The sequence below is a fragment of the Artemia sp. Qi Xiang Cuo genome, chromosome 3, assembly GCF_049724085.1.
Source record: "Artemia sp. Qi Xiang Cuo chromosome 3, ASM4972408v1, whole genome shotgun sequence".
Lineage (NCBI taxonomy): Eukaryota > Metazoa > Arthropoda > Branchiopoda > Anostraca > Artemiidae > Artemia > Artemia sp. Qi Xiang Cuo.
This window is the reverse complement of record NC_142796.1, coordinates 28,447,819-28,471,872: the sequence shown is the minus strand read 5'-3', so window position 1 is coordinate 28,471,872 and position 24,054 is coordinate 28,447,819. Positions and strand designations below refer to the sequence as shown.

The following is a 24,054-nucleotide window of genomic DNA, read 5'->3' as shown; positions in this document are numbered from 1 at the left end:
GACTACAAAATAGCCTTTTTGCCGGAGATGAACTGCAAGCGCACTAATGAATCTTGACTTGTTTTTCTTGTTCCCGAGAAATTCTTCTTTCTTAACTTTCAGACGCATGTCATTCGTGATGAAAACATCGAGACCAATCGTTCGAATACGATACGAATGGGCCATATCTTTGATGGAAGGTCCACTATCATACCCATCGAAAACAACAGTTTTGCCAGGGTACTTCCGCGAAATATACAGAGAGTAGCTCTGTATGATACCCGCATACGTGTCATTTTTTATCCATGGGACTCGGTGCAATAGAGATCCGCCGTCAAGTTAGTAGTGTGTCCCGTCGTTCAGCACACACGGAATTTATTCGAGTTTGCATGCAAGTGCAATGGCCTTGGCGAATTCGGCCTTGTTCGGCACTCTCGGCATAAATGAGCTGTCAAACAGAGCAGCGGGATACGAACAAAGTTCATACCGGAAGCACTCTGATTCAGGAAGTCTTGTCCTTTTGGCTAACGCAATGAAGCGTTGGAATAGCAAAGCTGGATCCAGTCGCTTGCAATCTCCTCCAGCTGTTTGCTTTGTTGTTATCTGGACTGCCTGTTCCTTTATTCGGAAGACAAAATACTTCGCCACATTTCCAGTCATAGCATCAAGGATTTTTAGCTCGACAGCCTTCACACAGTCAACGTTTGCAGATTCATATGCAGTCAAACCGGTAGCAATGCTTCTAAGCTGGGTATCCCCTCCGAATGGTGAGCCATTTTCAAAGTACGTGACCATCGCCTGCGTATCCTTGAAGTCTCGTTCTTGTCTGGGGCCTGCGTTCTCCTTGTGCTGCTCGCTTGTCCCATCGAGAATTTGCGTCAGATCTTCCATTAGGAGGTTAACAGCAGAGCAGGTTGGGCGTGCTAAAACCCACAGCGACCTCTGGGTTTCGGTCATGCCCGTACCACTAGTCAGTCCGCCTGCTGTTTTCAACGAACGCATAAGCTCTAGTTCAATAACTAGATCCGTCGACAAGCCAGCCCATTAGCGATAAGATCGTCTGACGCCGTGCATTCCTTGTTAGAATGAACTATGAACAGTAGGATGGGTTTCTTCAAGCTTCACCATCTTCTGAAGGTATATTTGACACGATTTGGCATGGTTGTTGTGACCACAGGCCGCAAGAAAAGGTAGCATTTCAGACACAGACTTTAGGTATAAGTCCCAAAGCCCCATCCGCTCAGCTTTGATGAAATAACGAAGTATCCCAACCATATTCATAAGCTGAAACCGCAGCTTTGAAGTTCTGTGCTGAGATAGATCAAGTATCTTCTGGTCGACGAAACCTTTGATCCGCTTGAGTGCAGGATTTTCTTCAACCTCCGTCATTGCTGCCTCTCTATTCATTAGCTTGCTGTATAGTGTTTTAAGGTCTGCAACTTCTTTGGTGCCTAACTTTGTTTCAGGTTCTGAACAGGGATCATCGTCAAATAACTCGGAGAGCAGCACGGCATGTAGAGCACTATCAACTAGCAAGAGACCTCGAACAGCTCGTGAAATAGCCTTTCCACTTAGGAGATGGGGAATAGTGTTTGTTCCAACCAATCCCAGGGCTCATAATATACTGGCCAATCTCCTTAACTGCGCACTTTTTCCCTCGTCGTAAATTAATCACGTACGCAGTGAAGAGCACCCAAAATGGTGTAAAAAAATAATAGGAAAATTAACATTTATTACAAAAGGAAGGAAAATAATTAAGGGCCCCAAAGAAATGAATCTGGGAGGGACATTTATCTGACAAAACTGGGACCAAGGGTTCCAACAACGACAATCTTAGAATGTACGGAACTTTCCAAAAATATAGTATTCAGTCGATAGGGCGACGTTATTCCTGACTATATTCGCCCCAAAGGACGAAAAAAGGGAAATATGGCGACGAAATACGAATTTCTTGTTTAGTGATTAATGTGAAACACTAACGGTGGGACATAACTTGAATCTGATGTGATATTCAAATTCAGCACACAAAACTAGTTCAGAAACATGTCTCCCATGAAGTAAATGCTAAGCTCTAGGATAACGGAAAATTTCCGCTAAAAACAACACAAAACAAACGGAAGACGCTAAAAAACACTTATTTTGCACCCCGCTGGGTTTCTCAACTTTTGATATGTTGTACAGTTTTTTTTTCTCTACAAGATGGTGTAAAAATCATCTGTTGCAATTTGTTTCCGGTCGAGTCCTATTTGACGCTAGATTGACTGTACTATTATAGGAAAATTTAGATAGCCATCCACAAGGATTATGGACCCTAATGTTGTCTTTTAAGATTCCAAAGTTAAGATATTATTACCGCTTCATAGAATCGTCTCGAGCAAATATTCTCATAGGAAAATCAAGATAGCCACCCACAAGGATTATAGACCCTAATGTTGTTTTTTAAGAATCCAAAGTTAAGATATTGTTACCACTTTATAGAATCATCCCAAGCAAATATTCTTATAGGAAAATTTAGACAGCCACCGACAAGGATTATCGACCCTAATGTTGTCTTTTAAGATTCCAAAGTTAAGATATAGTTACTACTTTATAGAATCATCTCAAGCAAATATTCTTATAGGAAAATTTAGATAGCCACCCACAAGGATAATGGACCCTAATGTTGTCTTTTAAGATTCCAAAGTTAAGATATTGTTACCGCTTCATAGAATCATCTCGAGCAAATATTCTCATAGGAAAATCAATATAGCCACCCACAAGAATTATAGACCCTAATGTTGTCTTTTGGGATTCTAAATTCAAGAAACGGTATTTCTACCTTGGTATTTGAAGATACAAACATTTTGTAGAACAATCTAAAAAAGATGTTCATATGGAAAAATTTTAGGCAGTCACTTTCTAGGATTTATGGATTCTAATGTTGTCTTTTTGCATTTTAAATTGAAAATAACATATTTCTGTAATGTATTTAACGCTTTTCCATTCCACGCCTTCGTAAGTGACAGCTCCCTTTTTTATGCATTGAAGCTAACTTGGTATTCATCCACCAACACCTCCATTTTTCGAATCAGCCTGAAGCTCCTTATGGGGATCTTCTTCTTTTGCGATGGATATCTTCGTCACCGAGTCATCAGTAAAGTGGTGAAGTTTTCACAAGGCTATCCCCTATACAGCCTATGAACACCCAGAAAAGAGTCAACCCAAGAACTCTTTCTTGGGGTGCTCTAGCTAAAACTGACCATTTTTTTTTTTGAAATGAAGCCGTTAAGGATAACATGTATTGAACAATGACGGAGGAAGTCATTAAGCACCTCAGATAGCCAACCATAAACACTATAGACTTTTATTTTGCGTAGAAGACCCTCTTGCTGTGAACGATCAGAGGCTTTTGCAATGTCAAAGGAGAAAATATGAAGGCCTTGTCCATGAGACAGGCTCTTGAACCACTCTTGGTTACACAGTTAAACGTTGACTGTTTTCTACAAAAACAGTATTGTGTGTCAGCCAACAAGCGTTGTGATTCAATATGCTGATAAAGTGTCCTGTTCATGAAACTCTCATAGAATTTTCTCAAGCTGGACAGGAAACCGATTAGTTAATAAGATTCTACGATAGTAGAGGTCATTGCCTTTGGGACAGGGACTATATGACCATGTTTTGAGGCTTTTGGGAATGTTTCCAATGCAAAGTTTTTTTTAAAAAGAAAGATGAGAGGACGAGCGGGTTCAGGATTACATCTCTTGAGGACGATATAGGATATTGTATCAGGCACTGAAGCTTTGGCAACATACCGCTGACAGAGCCTTTCATAAGCCTTGCGTTCTAAAATCTTGTATTTAAAATCCTAACAGAAAACATGTGGGTCGATAATCCTAGAAAGTAATTATCTAAAATATTCCTATTAGGATATTTTGCTTGAGAATGTTCTATAAAATTTTCGTATCTTCAAACACCAATGTAAGGCAAGCAATATCATATCATAAATTTAGAATCCTAAAAGACAACAGTAGAGCACATAATCCTAGAAGGCGACTTTCTAAAATTTTCTTATACTAATATTTTGCTTGAAATAGCTCAGCAACATGTTCGCATATTCAAATGCCAAAATGAGACAGGAAATTTATTGGCTTTCTTGAATTTAAAGTTCCAAAAGACACCTTGAAGGTGAGAAGCCAATATATTTCCATAAAAAGCTTTTGAAGTTTTTCTATGAAATATTCGTATCTTCAAATACTGAGCAGCAGTTATCTGATAATCCTGGAATTGTGTCTGCTAAATAATCATGCTATTAGCGGTGTTAGAGATGAGCCTTTGGGTCTTTGGAAGATATGCAAGATAGTGAAGAAAATTGACATTCAACATAATATATTTGTATACTTCAAATAATAGAGAAAAAAAAATCTATTATGAGACGACAACAAAACTGAGTTAAAAAAGGAAACTATGTGTCCATTTTCCAAATAAATAATACTGGAATAATTATTATTTTTTTGTCACCAATATCATCTGTGTGCTTTCAATTCAAGCTTGTTGTTCTGTGCGACAGTTAATTCATAACACTCGTAAATGCATCTCTGTATACCGCCATGAACCTCATCTACATAAAATATATTTATTATTCATTCAAATGAACGTAAAGTTAACAGTTTGATTATTTGATATGCAATAAATAGGTTCTTCACCGTGAATACAAGTTCTAGACTCCCCAGTGAGAATAGAGATAATACCAGATAGTGCCACTATAGAACCAAATATTGTTAGTGCTAGTGCTTTGATCTTCATCCAAGATTTCCATTTCAAGGAACTCAGCTTTATATAGCAAAGGGATGGTAGTATGAACGCTAATGGAATAGCAGCAATAATACCCTGAAAAAACAAATGGTTTATTTTTTGGCTCAAACAACGATATTAAGGAAACTACAATATAAACGGCTGATTTTTCCCAAGAACTTTTGTTTTAAGTTTTATAGATTATAAGCAAGCGTTCGATTCTTTTGATAGAAGAGCTTTAGCGAAGGTTTTATCCTTGTATTTTATACTAGACAAAAACATTAAAGTGATTAGTACTATACTCAATCACCAAAAGATTAAACTTGGAAAGTTGCTCCCAATAAACTTGTACTAGAAAAATAAAAATGTTTTTAGTTATATAACTTTAATAAATCAAATAATATTAACATTTTGATTAATAAATATCAGTATATGAATATTAAACTGACAATGCACATTCATTTGGATTTTTTTCAGTAAAGTGCAAATTATGTTCTGGCCTTGGGAAAGCATAGGGGTTTTCAGCCATAGTCATGTTAATTTCTGCTCGTTTTGAGTTTGACTCGGTTATTTGTTGTAAGGGTTTCATTTATATATCGATGCTTATTTGTGCTAGTTTCACGCTTGGTAGATTATTCGATTTTACTTTTGTTCATTTTTGGTTTAATGGAGATTTTTACTTTCCTTTGAAAACTTATTTTGTGGAAAAAGTTTTTTTTAATTAATTTCTGTTCGTTTCATATAGGCATAGTCTTTTCAGGGAAAAAGAAAATAATAGTTTAAACCATTTCGTTTTTTAAGATTATATAGTTTGGCCTACTATTTGTATGCTGGAGAAAATTTTTCAGCAATTTTTAACAACATACACCCTTTTAAAAATCTGGACACAGATAGTAGTGTTTAATTTAGTTTCATACCTCCTCTAGTTGACCTGAAATAGAAAACTTGATACCATTCGCAAAAAATCTGTTTACTTTCTTTCATAGCTTGGATAAACTTACGCTATTTTGATTTGGTTAAATTTTAAGAGCAGAAGTAGCCCCGAAGTTCGAACATTAGTTGGGGGATTAGTTGCCCTTCAATAAATTTCAACTATTAAAAAGGGCATTAAGCCCCTTCTATTTTCAATCGAATGAGATCTTTTCGAAGTTTCTACAACTCCTTCGATACGAAGTGCCATGCTCTAAACAAAAAAATAAATAATACATTTTACCCACATCGCTCGTTACTATAAAAATGTCAAGCCTTCCAATCACTTTTGACTATTAAAAAAGGCACTAGCCCTTTCAATTTCCAATCGAATGAACTCTTTTTGAGTTTTTACGTCAAGAATGTATATAAACACCTTATATGCCCCAAGGGCATAAATTACAACCCTTGCCCTGACGGCTGTGAGGGGGTTGTCATCCTCAAAGACCTAATTTCCAGAACTTTCAACTACAATGAACAAAATGGCTATCTCAAAATTCTGATTGTATGTGTTTGGGAAAATGGTGGGCGTCAGAAGGGCGTTAGTTGCTCCCCGATCATTTTCAACAATTAAAAAAGGCAATAGCCCTTTCAATTTCCAATTGAATAAGCCCTTTTGAAGTTTCTACGACATTGCTTTCTATAAGAGCCTTATATACCCCAGGGCATAACTTACAACCATTGCCCTGAGGGTCTGGGGGGCTGTCATACTCGAAGACCTAATTTTCAGAACTTTCAACTACGTTGACCAAAATGGCTATTTCAAAATTTTAATTGGATGTGTTTGGGGAAATGGTGGGCGTGAGAGGGGGTTAGGTGCCCTCCAATCACTTCCGACTATTAAACAGGGCACTAGTCCTTTCAATTTCCAATCGAATGAGCCGTTTTTGAAGTTTCGACGACAACGCTTTCTATAAAAATCTTACATTTCCCCGGTCATAACTTACAACCCTTGCCCTGAGGTCTGTGAGGGGGGTTGTCGTCCTCAAAGACCTAATTTCAAGAACTTTTAACTACGTTGAACAACATGACTACCTCAAAATTTTGATTGGATGTGTTTGGGGAAATGGTGGGCGTAGGAGGGGGTCAGTTAACCTCCAATCACTTTCGACTATTAAAAAGGCACTAGTCCTTTCAATTTCCAACTGAATGAGCCGTTTTTGAAGTTTCTACCACAGTACTTTCTATAAAAACCTTTTATGCCCTCAGGGCAAAACTTACAACCCTTGTCTTGAGGGCTGTGGGGGAGTGTCAACCTCAAAGACATAATTTCCGGATTTTTCAACTACGTTGAACAAAATGGCTATCTCAAAATTTTGATTGGATATGATTGGGGAAATGGTGGGCGTGAGAGGGGGGTTACTTGCCCTCCAATCACTTTTGACTACTAAAAAGAGCACTAGCCTTTTGAATTTTCAATCGAATGAGCCCTTTTTGAAGTTTCTACGACAACGCTTTCTATAAAAATCTTATATGCCTCCGGGGCATAACTTAAAACCCTTGCCCTGAAGGCTGTGGGGGAGTGTCCTCCTCAAAAACATAATTTCCGCCTGGAAATCAATTACGCTGAACAAAATGGCTATCTATTAAAATGGCGACTATTAAAAAGAGCACTAGCCTTTTCTACTGGAAATCAATTACGCTGAACAAAATGGCTATCTATTAAAATGGCGACTATTAAAAAGGGCACTAGCTTTTTCAATTTCCAATCGAATGAGCCCTTTTTCGAAGTTTCTACAACAACTGTTTCTATAAAAAAAAACCTCATATGCCCCCAGGGCATAACTTACAACCCTTGCCCTGAGGGTTATGGGGAGGGGGGGGGTGTCATTCTTTCAAGAATATGCTAAAAAATATAATTTCCATAAATTTCAACTACGTTGAACAAAATGGCTATCCCAAAATTTTGATTGAATGTGTTTGGGGAAATGGTGCGCATGGAAGGGGTGTTTGTTGTCTTCCAATCACTTTCAACTATCAAGAAGGGCACTAGCCATTCCAATTTCCAATCGAATGAGCACTTTTCAAAGTTTCTACAACAACTCCGTTGATACGAAATATCCTGATATGGGAAAAAATAATGCGGTACGAAGTCCCACAAAATGTTTGGGAGAACGATGGGAGTGAGAGGGGGTTAAATCCATTCCCACTACTTTCAACTATTAAAAAGGGAATTGGCTCTTTTAATTTCCAATAGAATGAGCCCCTTTTTAAGTTTTTACGACAACGCTTTCTATAAGAACCTTACATGCCCCCAGGACATTACTTACAACCCTTGCCCTGAAGACTGAGGAGGGAGTGTCCAGCTCAAAGATATAATTTCTGGACCTTTCAACTGCGTTGAACATAATGGCTATCTCAAAATTTTGACTGGATTGCGTTGGGGGAAATGGTGGTGCTCTCTATAAATACCTTATATGCTCTCAGGACATAATTTACAACTCTTGCCCTGAGGGCTGGGGGGGAGGGTGTCATCCTCAAAGACCTTATTTCCAGAACTTTGAACTACGTGAATAAAATGGCCATCTCAAAATTTTGATTGGATGTGTTTTGGGAAAAGGTGGGCGTGAGAGGGGGGTTAATTGCCCTCTCATCACTTTCGACTATCAAAAAGAGCCCTAGCCTTTTGAATTTTCAATCGAATGAGCCTTTTTTGAAGTTTCTATGACAACACTTTCTATAAAGATCTTATGTGCCCCCAGGGCATAACTTACAACCCTTGTCCTGAGGGCTGTGGGGGAGTGTCCTCCTCAAAAACATAATTTCCGCCTGGAAATCAATTACGCTGAACAAAATGGCTATCTCAAAATGTTGATTGAATGTGTTTGGGGAAATGGTAGGCGTGGAAGATGTGCTGGTTGCCTTCCAATCACTTTCGACTATTAAGAAGGGCACAAGCCACTCCAATTTCCAATCGAATGAGCCCTGTTCAAAGTTTCTACGACAACTCCTCGATAAGAAGTGCCCTGGTCTAAAGAAAAAAAAACAAAACATTATGCCAACATCGTTTTTTACTTAGGCAGCGCGAATAAGAGGAATTTAGTACTACAAACATAATAACTAGTTTAGTTCAGGACAACAGATGGAAGAAAAGCATGGCCTTAAGGAGATGACCATAGAGCTGGTAAAAAAAAGTAAAAGAAAACCTGAAAGACTACATAGCAATTCCAAATTAGATCACAATTTAATCCCTAAACAATTAGCTTTCTGAATAAGTTTCTGAAACACAATATCAGGAAAGAATGAATAAATTGCAAGGTAGTGAACTTGATTCATCCTCCTCATGGTTATTTTGAAAACAGAACAGAACATTCTCGCATTTTTCGACCATAACTCTTAAAAAAATAGTGTCAGAACAACAATTCTTGTAAAGTTGAACTCTTAGATTCCAAAAAGTATACTCATCAGTATCCCATTGTATCCCAGTATCCCACTGTCGCAGTTTAAGACCATAAATCTTTCAAAAAGGTTGGCGTAACCACTACTTTTTAAACCTTGAAAGTGATTGTTAAATTCAAAACGGCAGTTACGTGGGATTTCGATGTTTTGGTAAATAAACGTTTAAATGTTTCCTTTTTTTGTTACTTAATGTTTTTGATCCGTACCGAAGTTCCAGATGGCTTGAAATTCTTACTTTTCATAAAATTACTAGTTTTGGCTGTGCTTCACAATATCACACGACAGTTTGATCCGAATGTGGCTAGCAACCCTATATATTTTTTTTTCTTGCCGAAAGGTGATTGTTTATTCTACAACGTATTTATATGCAAATTCTTGGAACGAACTTACCACACAGACACAAATAACACCTCTAAACATATTCAGCCTGTTCAATCAAGCAAGTTCTTATAGATACTTCATCTTCTGCTTACTTGTGCCCCTACTTCTTTATTCAAAGCATTTATATACAAAGATATAAATATCCGTGAGCCTTGACATGCATAAAAATATCAAGAATCTAATGAGAAACATAAGCAACCCTATGTATGTTTATTTATCAAAAAATTAAATTCCATTTGAGTGTTGTTTTGAACTTGAGTCACGTTTAAGTTTTTGAAAATGCTGGTTTTTGTCTCAGTTTTTTTTTTATAATTATGGTCCAAAATTGTGAGAATAATGCGGAAACCGACGAGAATGCTTCTAGGAATCTACAAGTCATGTTCAGGTTTCTAAGAATGGGTTTCTAAGAGGTCTTGCCACCGTTTTTTTAGATTGTTCTCCCAAAAATTTGGGAGCCACGAAAAATTTGACGAGAGTGCTCTTTAGAATTTAAGAGTTATAATTGCATAAGAATGGTTATTTTGGTGCCATGTTTTTTAGACTTATGGTACAAAAATATAGAAATAATGTGTAATATGTATGTGAGTGTTTACAACGTTCGCCACCTGAAATGCCATCCACACAATATAACAATTAAAAACATGAGGCTGAATTATACAATGAAATAGGACTCATAGAATCATCATCGGAGAGAAATAATTAAGCTTACTTGGAATAGAAAAATTCTTGCATTGCTTTAATTTAATAAGACAAATATGGTAAGTAAAATACAGGTTTTCATTTAGAAACATGACAAAGAATCTGACACAGGGACCAAATTGTCTACTTATGGAGCTATTTGACAGATTGGTTTAGATTACTGAAAGAAGCCATAGATACTCGCGAGAAAATTAGAATCTCTATTTAGAAACATTTACAGCAATATGCAATTACAAGATGGTACATATACAACCCACTAACTTCAGAAACTACCAAATAACTGATACTCTTGGTGCTCTGCGGCTTTCATCTGGCTTGATGATTTCCTCCCTTTTTGACAATTTTTATTTGTGCAGTCTATAACCTGGACTGAATGGCGACACTAAGTGTGAATAAAAGTCAGGAAACTGAATGAAGTCTAAGTGCATGAAAAGGGAAAAAAAAACAACAGAATATAAATATTGTTTTGAATGATAAAAAAATCAATAAAGATACATCTAATAGTTTCTTAAATACTATTGGGAACACAAAATTGCAAAACAAATACACTTCAATCTCGGTTTAACTTAAATTTCCTTAAAACCTCGGATTGTGTCTCATCTTTTCAAAAATTCTTTCAACTATAAAAATTGTTAACATATTTAGAAAATGATTCTAATTCCATTCCCAATATAAAATGTTATTTTAAATTATATTTGTCATTTTATCAATTATTTTTTTTTATTCTTGTTATACAAATAATTAGGCTACTATTCACAACATGGAAGTCTAATGATGTACTTACTTTACTGAGATCCAAAATTAGTCCTTTCTGAGAAATCAAACTAACTCCCTTCTTTGAGTAATTAATATGTCATGGGAAGGGGCAGTGTGCCCTCAGGGATGAAAACAATTTATCAGCAGTAAAAAAGCGATGCCAGATGCGTTTATATAACAGTATTTGAAAAAAGAAAAGTGATCCATTGACTGTTGGTCCTTATTGAAAAAAAAACTGAAATAGTATAAAATAAAAGAAGCTTAAAAATCTTCAGTGCTACATTTAGTTAGTCACCAATATGAATTCAGTTTTTATCTGGCTAAAAATAACTGTTGATCTGTCCAATGTGTTTGGCAACATGTTATTTCCCGGTTCCTTGGGAGTTAACTGAGAGAATAAAAATATCTCAACTCTTTTTTTTCATTATTTAATCGCCTAACATCAGGTCCTTCTTAATTTCTTCTCTGATCTGAGAGATTTGAGTCTCCTCTTGACAGCAATGTCAGTTGAGACTTCTTTCAATATGACTAATTTTCTTCCTTCTCAGCACAACTCCATTAGCTGCAAATACTTTCAATACAGCAATAATTAATACACCTCAGCTTCAATCTAAAAACACGCAGACAATCTTCCTTTATAGCAGGTTTTTTTTTTTATTGTTTTTTTTTTTTTCTTGTTTTTTTTTATAACATTGACATTTATTATTGCTTAAACCATCAGTAAAACCTATTAAATATACAAAATCAACCCCTTTTTCAACACTGACAATACTGACAAGTATAATACTATCCGCAGCAGATAAATCATTCTCTCTACCACTTTCTTGTATAAACTTAATAAACAGGTCTGTCTTTCCATACTTCAAAGATTCATCATCAATCAAAATTCCTAATGCGAGTCCTACTGAAAATTCTCCTAAGTGTTCCTCTTTGCACAAATTCATCACTTCTTTTCTCAAATTTTCATACTCCTTACATTCAACAACATAATGGAAAATACTTTCTATCTCACTACAATTATCACACTGAGGACTATCAGCTTTACCTATGATAAACAACCTTTGCTTAATACCTACATGGGATGACCAAAAACGGAACATTAAGCAACCATATTTTCTTTTTAATCTACTATAATTTTTCATATCAAAGCAAGGCTTCTTTTTTTGGGCAAGAGCTATAATACTGCTATTATCCCTCATTTCCACAAAAAGAATTTGGTAAATCCTTCTAACCATCTCCGTCATCGTCTTATATGTTTACGTAGGGGGTGTAAGGGTCATATTTTGCGAATTTAGTTTGGTACAGTCGTCTGGTTTTTCATTACATACCACACCCGTATGGACTGGACACCACAAAAATTGTATCATCACTCCTTTCTCAGCAATCTTTAGAATAGAACTATAGCACTTATAGACCTCATCATTTGGTTTTTTTGGCAAATTCTTTAGAGACTCGAGGGATGATTTTGAGTCACTTCATATGAGGACCTTCTATTGGTTTTCATTAATGTCACTAGTTTTCCTCAGTACCCATTCTAGTGCACTTTCAATTACTTTTATTTCTGCCTTAAACACAGTTGATTCTTTACTTAGTGACTTTGTTATTACTGTATTAAATTCTGTAACCACTGTTAAACAACCCACTCCTAAACCATTTATTTTTGAACCATCTGTATATATTTTAACATATTCTTGATACTTGCTATTCAAAACTGAGAGAAATTCATATCTCATTATTAGGGGGTTATTTTCCATTTTTTCCATGTAATCAATCTGACACTCAATCTGAACCCAATCCCAGGGGTAATTTTTGGTGGTTTTTCATAACATAGCATTTGGGTAATAGGTACTTCTATACCTTCCTGAGTTAGTAGTTCTTCAAATTTTTCAAAAGGATTTAGATGTTTCCTTTTTCTATGGTGATTTCTAGTGTGGGTTCGACCAGGTTTAATTATCAATTTCTTAACTGGGTGATTAAAATCTGCTTTCCATAGATGGTTCATGTACACTATAAGCATTTTTTCCCGTCTTGTGTTGAGTTTCTCCACTCCAGATTCGCCCAGGAGAAAAGAAATTGGGGTACTCTGTTGACCTCCAAATGCTAATCTTAAAGCTGTATTCTGTATTGTATCAAGTTTTCTGAGAGTAGATTCTGGGGCAATGCTGTATATCAAACTCCCATAATCAATTTTAGGTCTTATGTATTTGATATAAAATTGTCTTGCTGTAACTATGTTGACACCATGCTTCCCACATGAAAGCATCTTCATCAAATTCAGTCGCTTTGCACAGGATTCTTTTATATATTTGACATGTTGACTAAATTGAAGTTTATCATCAATGTGTATTCCAAGGACTTTATGACAATTGGTTACAAGCAGTTCCTCTCCAAATAGAGTAATTTGGGGAGGTCTAATATTCCTCTTAGATGTGAACAACATAACTTTAGCTTTAAATGGTTCAAAATCAAGATCTATTCCTAGGGACCCTAACTCTATTTGGTTTAATGTTTCTCGGACAACTTTTTCTGCTTCTTCCACTGTGTTTTGGATTGTCCAAGTATTATTATCATCTGCAAAGATTCCTCCTTTGCAGTTATTGTCTTCTGAAGGATATCAAATTCTCCAACATTATAATAGTCTGGTCCACGAACACTGCCTTGTGGAACACCTCTTTCCACCTCAATTTCCTTTGATCTTTCTTGTCCTACAGTCACAGCAATTTTTCTATCTGACAGGTAGCTCAGTGTGAATTTCATCAAATTTCTATTATTTTTTGTTTTAGATAAACCTTGTGGTATCTGTCTTTGAACCAATTTATCAAAAGCTCCTTTGACATCAAAGAACACTGCAATCATTACTTTACCATCACCAAATGCATGAATGATGTCTCCCTGAATCCTAATCAGGTTATCTACTGTATTTCTCTCTCTGCAAAAACCTGTCTGAATATCCTGCAGCAGGTTAGCTTCATCTATTGCAAATCTCAGTCTTTCTTTTACTAGCCTTTCATATATCTTACCTCCAACTGGGAGCAGAGTTATAAAATGATGATTTTCTACTTTGTATGGTTTATTTGGTTTTGGGATCATGATAGATGTGCCATTCTTCCAAATTGTAGGGAAATCGCCCTCCTTCCACAATTTGTTGATGAGCTGTAGCAGACTATCCTTCCATTTATCAGTCAACCTTTTAAAGAAAACAGGGTATATGTTGTTGCTGCCAGATAAGTCTCTGGTAGTGTCTTTAGAACAAGTTCAAATTCTGATTTTGAGAAGGGTTTGTTGTAATTTGATACTGATTGTTGCATAGAAAGTTTTCTTGCTTTAGTGAAAGTTGTTGACTGTGGGCTGGGTCCTTTAACTGGATCTTTCTTACCTATTGTATTGTAGAGATGTCTTGCTTCTGCCTCAGTTTTTGCTTTTTCATAAGCAATCACTTCCCCTTGGTAGGTGGTTTGCTCCTACGGATGGGGGTAAGATTCTCTCTAATTAATCTTTCTTATGAAGGTATACACTTTTCCAAATGGATCCCTGAATTTGAGATTTGAAACAAAATGCTTCCAAGATTCTGCTTTAGCTTGATTTATTGTTTTTCTAAATTCTGCCTGGGCCAATATTTTTTTTTTTATTTTTCAATTGTCAGAACCTTGTTGTAATTGTTTGAAGCTTGGTTTAGTTTCTTCTTATTTAAGCTACACTGTTCATTCCACCATATTGGTTCATTCCTAGTCTTGTTGCCCAATGTCTGGATGGGGATAGTCTTCTTAGCCACTTCCATTAGTAGATCCTGTAATCTTTCAATTTTTTTCTCTGTAGTCATAACTGTTGCCAGTTCTTCTTCAAGACTTATCCTTGTAAGTTCTTCCTGGAAGTAATTCCAGTTAACTTTCTTCAATTTAAAGGTAGGGCATGTTGGTGGGGTTTGACTTCTTAGTGTAGATTCTTTATACTCAATTATCACTGGCTCATGATCACTGGTTAAGGTTGGTTCCGGAGTTAAACTTATATTTAGTTGATTGATTATTGCTACTGCAGAGAATGTCAGGTCAATGGTAGAGTATACTCCTGCAATTGGGTTTCTTCTAGTTTGAAGTCCAAGTGGGGTGACTAGGCCAATGTCATCATTCTTATCCAGAGCACTTAGGATACCTATACCACTACAATTATGAGATCCACATAAACACCAGGCGTCTGAATGGGCATTAAAGTCACCAGTAATAATAAAAGGCTCTTTGGCTTTAATCACTTTTTTCACTTTATTGAAAATGTCCTCTGTTTGTGGCTCATTTCCATTGGGGTTATATATATTAACAATAATTATTGCATCCCTCTTACCCAGGAATACTTGGCAAGCTACCATCTCAATTTTAGAACTTGTGATGTCTTCAATATCTAGTTTTTGAAACATTAATGACTTTTTAATGCAAATTAATATTCCTCCTCTTGACTGTTCTGCTCTATCTTTTCTTATTACTTCATAATTTCTAAGTCTCCATGAATTCTGGGATTGTAGCCATGTTTCTTGAAAGCATCCAACATCAATTTTTTCTTTTTCTAAATAGCACTCTAATAAATCCTTTTTGCCTTTCATAATAGATTGGATGTTAAAAGATAACAACTTAATTCTGGTTTATTTGCTAGATTCCAAACTTCTTCTACATTGATTTCAACTTTGAACAGTGAGTGCATAAGTTGATATAACTTCACTATCCTATCTTTCATTTCTAATTCCTTGATGTCTATCATTTCTGGCACTTTGGATACAAATAACACTAGCTGTTGAAGGGTGTTTTTTGGTTCAAGGGGGGGTTGCTCTTTCACAGCCTTCTTATTCAGTGCATCTGCATAACTCTGGTAAGCATTAGCTGCTCTTTTCATTGGTATGTTTTGGCCAACTGCAAATTTTTATGATTTCATGGTTTTGTTGGCGGGCTGGGCAGCTACCAGATGTTGTTGAATGGTTTTTCCTATAGTTAGCACAGACATGCTTTTGGTATTTTCCTGACTCTTTGGTTTCTAGTTTTAAGGGACACTCATTAGAAGAGTGTTTGTTTGCACATATCAAGCATACAGCATGTGGTGACCTACACTTTTCTTGAGTGTGGCCTTACTTTTGGCATTTAAAGCACTGAATAATTGGTTGGTTGTATCTCTCAATACTTCTTTTTCTTCCATATAGCCAAATAGACTGGGGAAGAGAGTTGCTCTCAAATGTAACACAAATACCCAGGCAATCTTCTAAGTTTTTGGTTACTTGATTATATATATTCAACCTCTTTAATTCCTTAATCTCAATATTAGTTTCTACCCTGAGGTCTATCAGCAGTTCTTCCTTTGAATAATCTAGTGCTATGTGCTTGGTTACACCATAACTGACTTGTCTTTTCTCTTCAGATACTACATCAACAACATCTAGCTTCTGAATTTTCATTAAAGTATCGAATGCAGTTTGTGATTGAACATATACTGATAGTTTATTTCTATCATAGTTTGAGTAAAAGTCAAATTTTTCTGATTGGAGAATTTTCTTAAGTTCTAGAGTGATTGCTCTGTCTGATGGAAGTTTTACCTGTGAGGTGAAAACCACTGTTAGATTAGTCCCTGATTCACTGCTTATAAACTCACTAACTGCCTCTATTCTGTTATTTCTAGCTCTGAATTTCTCTGGAAATCTTTCAATTATAGGAGGTTTAGCCTAACAGTTTTAGAAGTTTCTTGCTCAAGAGGTGAGCCACTTCTCTTACCATTTCTTTTCAGTAAATCACTAATCCCTTCAGCCTCCATAGGATTTACAACATTTGTGATGTCCTCCTCTTCTTCCTGGGGGAGGGGAGGATAATCAACTGACAACCCAGAAAATCTATTATGGACACTTACTGAGGGTAAAAATTGTAAATTTTGGGTTTGGGGTGCATGATATAAATGACCTTGATGACTTGAATATGGCAGAGGTGCATAGTAAACTGTAGGAGGCCCTTGAGTATCTTGATATGTTGAGTGAGGAAATTGTATAGGTGTTTCATGGGGCTGTCCAGAGTATACTGGAAATGGCTGGGTGTGAGATGGTGAGTATGCTATGTGTGGTGGTGAGATTGATGTTTGTTGTGAAGTCCTACTAGTGCTGATGTTGATCCTGTTTGTGTATGGTTTGTCTGTTGTGGATGGATAGTTCCCACTGTGACACTTCCCCCAGGGGAAACCCCCATTAGAGGGTGGGAATTCATTAATCGATCTTAATCCAAATATTGTAAATGCTCTTACCCGAAATCAAAACTTCAGAGCACGAAATAGTCTAGAAAATAAGCCTGGGCAACAATTTTTTAATTTTACCGCGTTGTCTGTTTTCCTCGATCCTCTTAATTTCTTCATTGTGCATATTTTGTGTATTTAAAAATTTCGCTAGTTATCTCTTGGAAACTAGATGAGGCTAGGGTCCCCACCTGTCGACAAAGAACGTTCGAGACGTAAGTAATGTGTCACAACTTTGAATATTTTTAACGGTAAATTTTTGCTTATTTGAATAGCATTTACCTTATAGGCTATGATATGATCCAAACATAGTGACGCAGTTTCTGTTGAGCAACCTGTTTTCAACCAGATAAGACTTATTTGACTTGTTTGTGCTACAACTTAAGTAAAGAAACAGACAATGAAAATATTTGTATTGCGGCTGCCGCTGTGCTAGTCATGAAAGTGTGAATAGATATCGTTGGTTTTTAGTACTTCAATAGGTTTCTGCAAAAGTTTTCATATCAGCCGGAGTTTCACAGAAAAAATGGTAAAGATTGATCGATCCTTGTCAAAATCCATATAATCTGGAGAAACTAAACCTACTGAATCTTTCTTTTGGGAAGATTTGATATTTGTTAAGGTAGTTTAAAAATTTAGCTTTCTCTCCTGCAAAATTGCATTCCTTCTCATAACGAATCTAAAATTATTATATCGATACCATTTTCTTCTTGAAAATATTCATGCATTTCCGAAAGAAATTAAAATAAAACTAAAAATAAAAAAAATCTTACGTTTATTTCTAACGAAACACCTAAACAATCTGTGGCAAATGAAATAAAACAAGCTGCTGCCACCAGGAGGACAGTTGAAAGCATTTGTTGTACTCTGTTTCGCTGCCTAGTTGACTCTTGGGAAAGTAAGCAAAATGTAATTTCTATCACATCTCTGGCCACAAAACATTCAATTGGATATGTAAGAAGGATAGTGATACAAAAAGCTATTCGAGCAGCATTTACCAGGTGGTCATTCGAGCAGTAGTTTTCGAGAAGATTCCCTAAGAAAAAAAAAAAAAATCCACAGACCAAACACCACTTAAGAAAAGAAAAATCTCTTTTTATAAACAATGTTGAATTATGGAGAATGGTTCTCAGCTTGGAGTACACACAAAACTATGGGTTACAAGCAAAGAATTTTAGGCAACATTATCATTACAGGGATTATACCATTTAAATTGCTTTTATTTATTGTTGAAAATTATTTATATATTTATTTTGTATACATATGAAGTAAGATTCTAGATAGATTATCACAAGCTATTTTGTAGTGCCTATAAGATTTTGTATTGAGATTCAAAGGGGTATAGAACTGAGAAAAGGTTGGTATTGCCATTATCTATCGTAGAGCAATAGCATATGAATGTATGAATAATTATTTAACTGTAAATATAACATCAATTCTTTTTTTTGTTTGAGGCTATCAATAATGTATCGAAAATAACAATCGATTTCAGTATTTAGTTTAGCTGTCCAATCTTGATAAATTCCCGCTTCATATGTCTCTAACTCTAAAAAAAATTCGATTCATCTCCCACAGACTTTGGTAAAAACCTATTCCAGACTCTAGTATATCACTTGTGAGATGATAGTAATGTCCGTGTCTGACTGAATCTTGATAAATTCCTGCTTCACATGTTTCTAACTTTATAAAGTGTCCGATTTGTCTCTCTCTGACCTTGGTAAAAAAAACCTAATTCACCTATTTCAGTCTCTAGTATATCATTTGTGAGCTTATAGTAGTGTCTGTTCTGACTGAATCTTGGCAAATTCCCACTTCATATGTTTCTAACTCTAGAAAAATCAGATTCATCTCTCTCTCAGAATTTGGTAAAAAAAAACCTATTTAACCTATTTCACTTGACAGAACCATTTGCTAATAACCAGTCAAATGTAGGCAGAAATGGTTTCAACTTTTCTATGTCGACCTTACTACTAGCATACCATGTCTGATTTTAATATGAACCTGTTAAAAACCCTTTAATTTTCAAAATCAATGATGGTTTCTCAGGGTATATTCCCTGATTCAAGCTTTTCTTCTAACATGTAACAAACATTTACCTAAAACAGGCCAATTACAACACAAATCCTTGATTTAAGTCTGAAATGTTAACCAATTTAACAAATGATTGTCATATGACCCCAAAAGTATATAACGGACAATATGGCAATAAATATTTATTGCAAACCTTTCGTTTATTGAGGAAAAGTGACTGGGCCTTGTGTTTTATATTTTTGGGTTAATATATTCCAAAATTTGCCCGTTCTTTAAATTTTAATTTTGAAGTTTAAGGCCATTTAGTTTAAGTTTATGATTTAACTTTACTACATATTAATATCTTTCGTTGATGCCCTTACTTTATGATGAAAACCGAAGAAATGTAAACTTTTCCCTAGCTAATTTATCTACAATGGATTGACTCCCCGTAGTAGCACAATATTTGCAGACATGAACATATAGTGAGTCAGAGCTAATATGCTTGAGATTGTTTTTGCAGGATTTTGACCCTTGTTGATAGAAGAGAATCGCCAAGTGCTGAAAACCATGTTGTGACCGAGATGGGTCCAGGATTGCACATAGCTTCCATTCAACTAGAGGTTCCAGATGCTTCTTGCTGTCTGGTTCTAAGCGCTTTGGTGAAGACTTGAGAAGATGTGTTGGTCCCTGTCCTTCGCCAGGGTTGCCAACTGCCGACGTCTAAAAAGAGTGCAAATCAAGGCCAAAAAGAGTGGATTTTGTTTAAAAAGGGTACAAGTCAAAAAGTCTGTGTGCACCTCCTTTTCCACATCCCCTCTGAGGTAGAAAAGAGTGCATTTAACACAAAAAGTGTGCAAGTTGGCAACCCTCTTCCTTGGGTTAAAAGTGCTTCTGAGGAAGTTGCAAACTTCTGTTGTTTAAAGTGAATGACAAGTCGCAAACTTCTGGTGTTTAAAGTGAATGACAACTGATACCCAAAAACGGTGATTTTCACTCTTCCGTATCACTTCTGAGATAAAAAAAAGAGTGCATTTCACACGAAATGTGTGCAAATTAGCAACTGTCCTGCTGTCCTGTACTGGTATTTGGGACCATTGCTTTTCCTGAGGCCAAAACAATTTTTTGAGGCCAAGATAATGAAAATTGGAATTTGGAATGTCACGAGGTTAAAAAATACCTATCGCATCGATATTTTGGCCGACGAATTCAGATGATTCAAATTGGACTTATTAGGAGTTTCAGAAACTCATATCCAAGGGGTAGGAAGCATGGAATTAGGTGATATAGACCTTATATACTCAGGCAGGAAGAATGGGGTACAGAGACAGGGAGTAGGGCTCATGATGAATAAGGAAGCTGCCAAGTCATGTATAGGCTGGGAAAGTATTAATAACAGAATACTAATCGCTCGTTTTATGCCTAAAAAGTTCAGGGTATCATTTAGAGTAGTATATTCCCCTGTAGAACCGACTGACGAAGATACTAGTGACTCAGATGAACTTTGCTTACAGTTACAGGAGAAAATAGACAGGGTACCAGGTAGAAATATGGTTCTTTTAATAGGACATTTTAACGTCCAGGTCGGTAGAAATAGAGGTAGATGGCATCCTAGCCTAGATAAATCTGGTGTAGAAACTAAAAACGGCAATGGCTACAGAGGTACAGACTGTTGCAGTTTTGTAGGTATAACAATCTAGTTATTTATAACCAATTCAATGTTTGATCATAAATGGCCCAGATGTCAACATGGTATTCACGTGATGGCAAGACAGCAAACCTTATTGATTATGTTATTGTAAACCGAAGACTGGCAGGATCAATAGTAGGGTGTATAGATATAGTAGATATTAAGGTGTAAGATAGTAGGGTGTATAGGAGTATATATATATATATATATATATATATATATATATATATATATATATATATATATATAGTATATATATATGTATATATATATATATATAGTATATATATATATAGTATATATATATATATATATATATATAAACCTCTGAAATCTCTGCAAAAGCTGCATCATACCTTGTGAGAGTGAAAAAAATGTGAGGTAGCCACCAATGCCAAAGAGTGAGTGGATAAGGGTAGAAACTATAACTGAAGCGTGAGTCACTTGGTTCCAACGAACAGGAGTAGGATCTTGAAGAGAGCCAACCAGCAAAAATGTGCTGTGATGACACATAAAGGCTAAAACAGAAGGATATAAAGTATAAAATCAACTCTGAAATATTAATATTCATGCAATTGATGATGTCAATCTACAAAAATGTTGAGGGAAATGTAGAGAGAATCCAGAGGGGGCGGGCAATTTTCGTTTTTTTTCGATTTTTCTAATGAAAATGCAAAAATAGGTTTTTCAATGAAACACAAAAAAGTGTTTTGAAAATTTGAGGAGTGCGGGGGAGGGGGGAGGGTAAGTCTAGAGAAAGGGAAGGGCTAATCCTACCTCTCCATAACTGATGCTACTGCACACACCAGAGGAGAGACACCAAAGTTTTACCACATGTTTGCGAATAAAAAAAAACAACAAAATAGAAATAATTGAGCTTAACTGTTAGAACTTGGAACTGAAAAGTACGGTAATCACCTGCCTCCCTTATTCATGATAATGGTATGCCCATAAATTATGTTCTGTAAAGTTAAATGGGATTTAACTTGGTATTTTAGGGAGTCTTAGACTTGGTCTTTTACTTTATCTTAATTTGGATTTAACCTAGATGAATCGCCGTTGACTTTGTATTAGAAAGTCATATCTGCTATATTTGTCTGTCTCTCAAAAATCGTATGAAAAGGCAGAAACACTGAGATGATATTGACAGAGTATTAGAAAAGGAAGAGAAAGTAGCTCTGATATTTCTCTTAGGGTACCAGATACCAGTTTTTTCGGGTAAAATTTAAAAATAAAGAAGGTGAGAATCGTCTCGTTTTCTGCTCTCCTCACCTTGCCTTAGGGATACCACTTGATGCACTTTACTGGAAGCACAAACGGAATTTATCCCTCTACATGTAGGCAGGAGCAAATCTCCAGCATTTTTATTGGGGGGGGGGGGTAAGAGCGGTCCATATCTGGATAGTCAAAGGGCAAGGGATGTATAATATTTTTTTCTCCACATTATTGGGGGGGGGGGGGGCAACTGCCCCCATTGCCACCCCCAAACGACACCCAGCATGTAGGTTGGGAAAATAAATACGTAAGTATAAGGAAGGGTTTCAGCAGCCATCTATCATCCGTAGGAAACAAAATTTAGGAGTGTCTGTTCAAAGGTAATCTTGACGAATAAGAGTTCCTGCTCCCCCCCCCACACACACACAATCAACGTCGGGCTACCTTACCGAGATTAACCTTTCAAATCTTGAATATGTGAAGAGTGCAGAGGGTTTTTAAAGATACGCCAAGCTAATTGACGGTCAAAACCTCTTAGATGACATTACCTTTCCAAAAAAGTAAGAAAAAAAGAATGAAAAGAGGCGGGAAAAATAAAGTTAAACAGTATTTCAACGAGACAATAAAATAAACCTTAAAAACTGAGAATTCGAACCTGGAATAATGTTCCAAGAAAGACAAGACCCCCCCCCCCGAAACTATACATAGGAAGAGTGGAAAGTACAAATAGAAAAGCATGAACTACAAAATTAATATATAGAACCAAATGTTTAGTTAAGGATAATCTTCCCCCAAAGATAGTGACAAGTCCTTCGACTACGCAACTATTCTTTTTTTTTACTGAATTTCGGTACTTTTATATTAAACGTACTCTTTTATATATGTCAAACTGGAGACGCGATAGAAAACCCGCTTTGTATGGGTTAATTCAAGACACTGTTGTACAGTAATGAATGCTTAGCGTGGTTTTCAATGCGTTGACGATATTTAAATTGTTGTCTTTTGGGGTTTAGGGGGAGAAAAAAGTAACTAGGTTAGGTTAGGTTACGTATTTAAAATATGCTTTGCTTTACTCCCCACACCCCCACCCCCTAATGTGCACATATAATATATATAGCCCAAATTTGTTTCTAAACTATTTCATATTCATCCTATTTTATTTTATTACATTAGCATTAACCAAACTAGCACTATATAAAAAAGTGCGTTTAACATAAAAGTACCTGAATTTCTTATTATAAAAGTTTTTAGTTTTGATGCAATTGATTGCTTGACTTAGTACATCGTATATTTTTTTAACAACAATTTTAAAAGCTTTACTCCTTTGTAGGGCAAAAGACTTTAAGCCGTCTTGTGCAGGTTTGATTATATATATTTTTTTGTAATATATAACCTAGTAAAAATAGATAAGTTTAATTTTTTTTTACCAAATGTCATTATTCCTGCTGCTTCTGTTATGCTTCTTCCAAAGAGGGTCCATTCTGTGTAGCTTTCTGGACTTAAAAATAGAAAAATAAATTAAAACAGTACTGACGTTTACATCTAACTGGTTCCCCAAATGAAGAATCATAAAGAAGCTCACATAATACAAAAAGAGTTACCAATCAAAAATTAGGAGGAGGGCTTTGAATAGATCAGGTTGGAGGAGGAGCGTGCCTAGCTGTTTTGACCTCAGGTGGCTTGGTGCTGCGGTAATTTGTTAGTAGAAGTAGTAATATTTTACACCCCCCCCCCAAAAAAAAAAATTTCCAAGGCTTCCGCAATGCGTGCCGACGTCTTGGAACTTTAGGCGTCTGAATTTAGCCTATGTGTTTGTTGGCACACTGAACGATTTTATTGGCACATTCCTTATATCCCTCTCCTACAAACTCATAACCAAGCTTCACCTCTGAATAAGAGCCCAACTTTATAGATTTTAAGTCGCTCTTGTAAGCTCT

General features: G+C 36.0%; 2 protein-coding genes across 3 annotated transcripts in view; both read right to left on the bottom strand.

Moving 5' to 3' along the window:
* Window positions 1-354: 354 nt before the first annotated feature.
* LOC148953960 (uncharacterized) lies at window positions 355-936 on the bottom strand. The gene has a single exon (XM_089086053.1). It carries the CDS (start codon window positions 934-936, stop codon window positions 355-357), a length of 582 nt encoding a protein of 193 aa, XP_088942179.1.
* Window positions 937-4,577: 3,641 nt separating this feature from the next.
* LOC148953958 (putative sodium-coupled neutral amino acid transporter 11) overlaps window positions 4,578-24,054 on the bottom strand; it is a 175,541-nt gene continuing 156,064 nt past the window's right edge. Inside the window, exons 6-9 of one of the 2 annotated variants that reach the window (XM_089086866.1) lie at window positions 23,545-23,615; window positions 21,259-21,420; window positions 17,976-18,238; window positions 4,578-4,845 (exon numbers count right to left, since the gene is read on the bottom strand). In XM_089086866.1, the coding sequence (XP_088942992.1) occupies window positions 4,603-4,845; window positions 17,976-18,238; window positions 21,259-21,420; window positions 23,545-23,615 (739 nt within the window). In that variant the 3' untranslated portion in view covers window positions 4,578-4,602. Of the gene's footprint in view, window positions 4,846-17,214; window positions 17,318-17,975; window positions 18,239-21,258; window positions 21,421-23,544; window positions 23,616-24,054 lie in introns of those variants that run through there. The other variant, XR_016141562.1, reaches the window with a different exon arrangement.

What these genes read in the sequence shown, in the direction of transcription:
- LOC148953960 (XM_089086053.1), bottom strand. Translation starts at nt 936, where the DNA reads ATGACCGAAACCCAGAGGTCGCTGTGGGTTTTAGCACGCCCAACCTGC.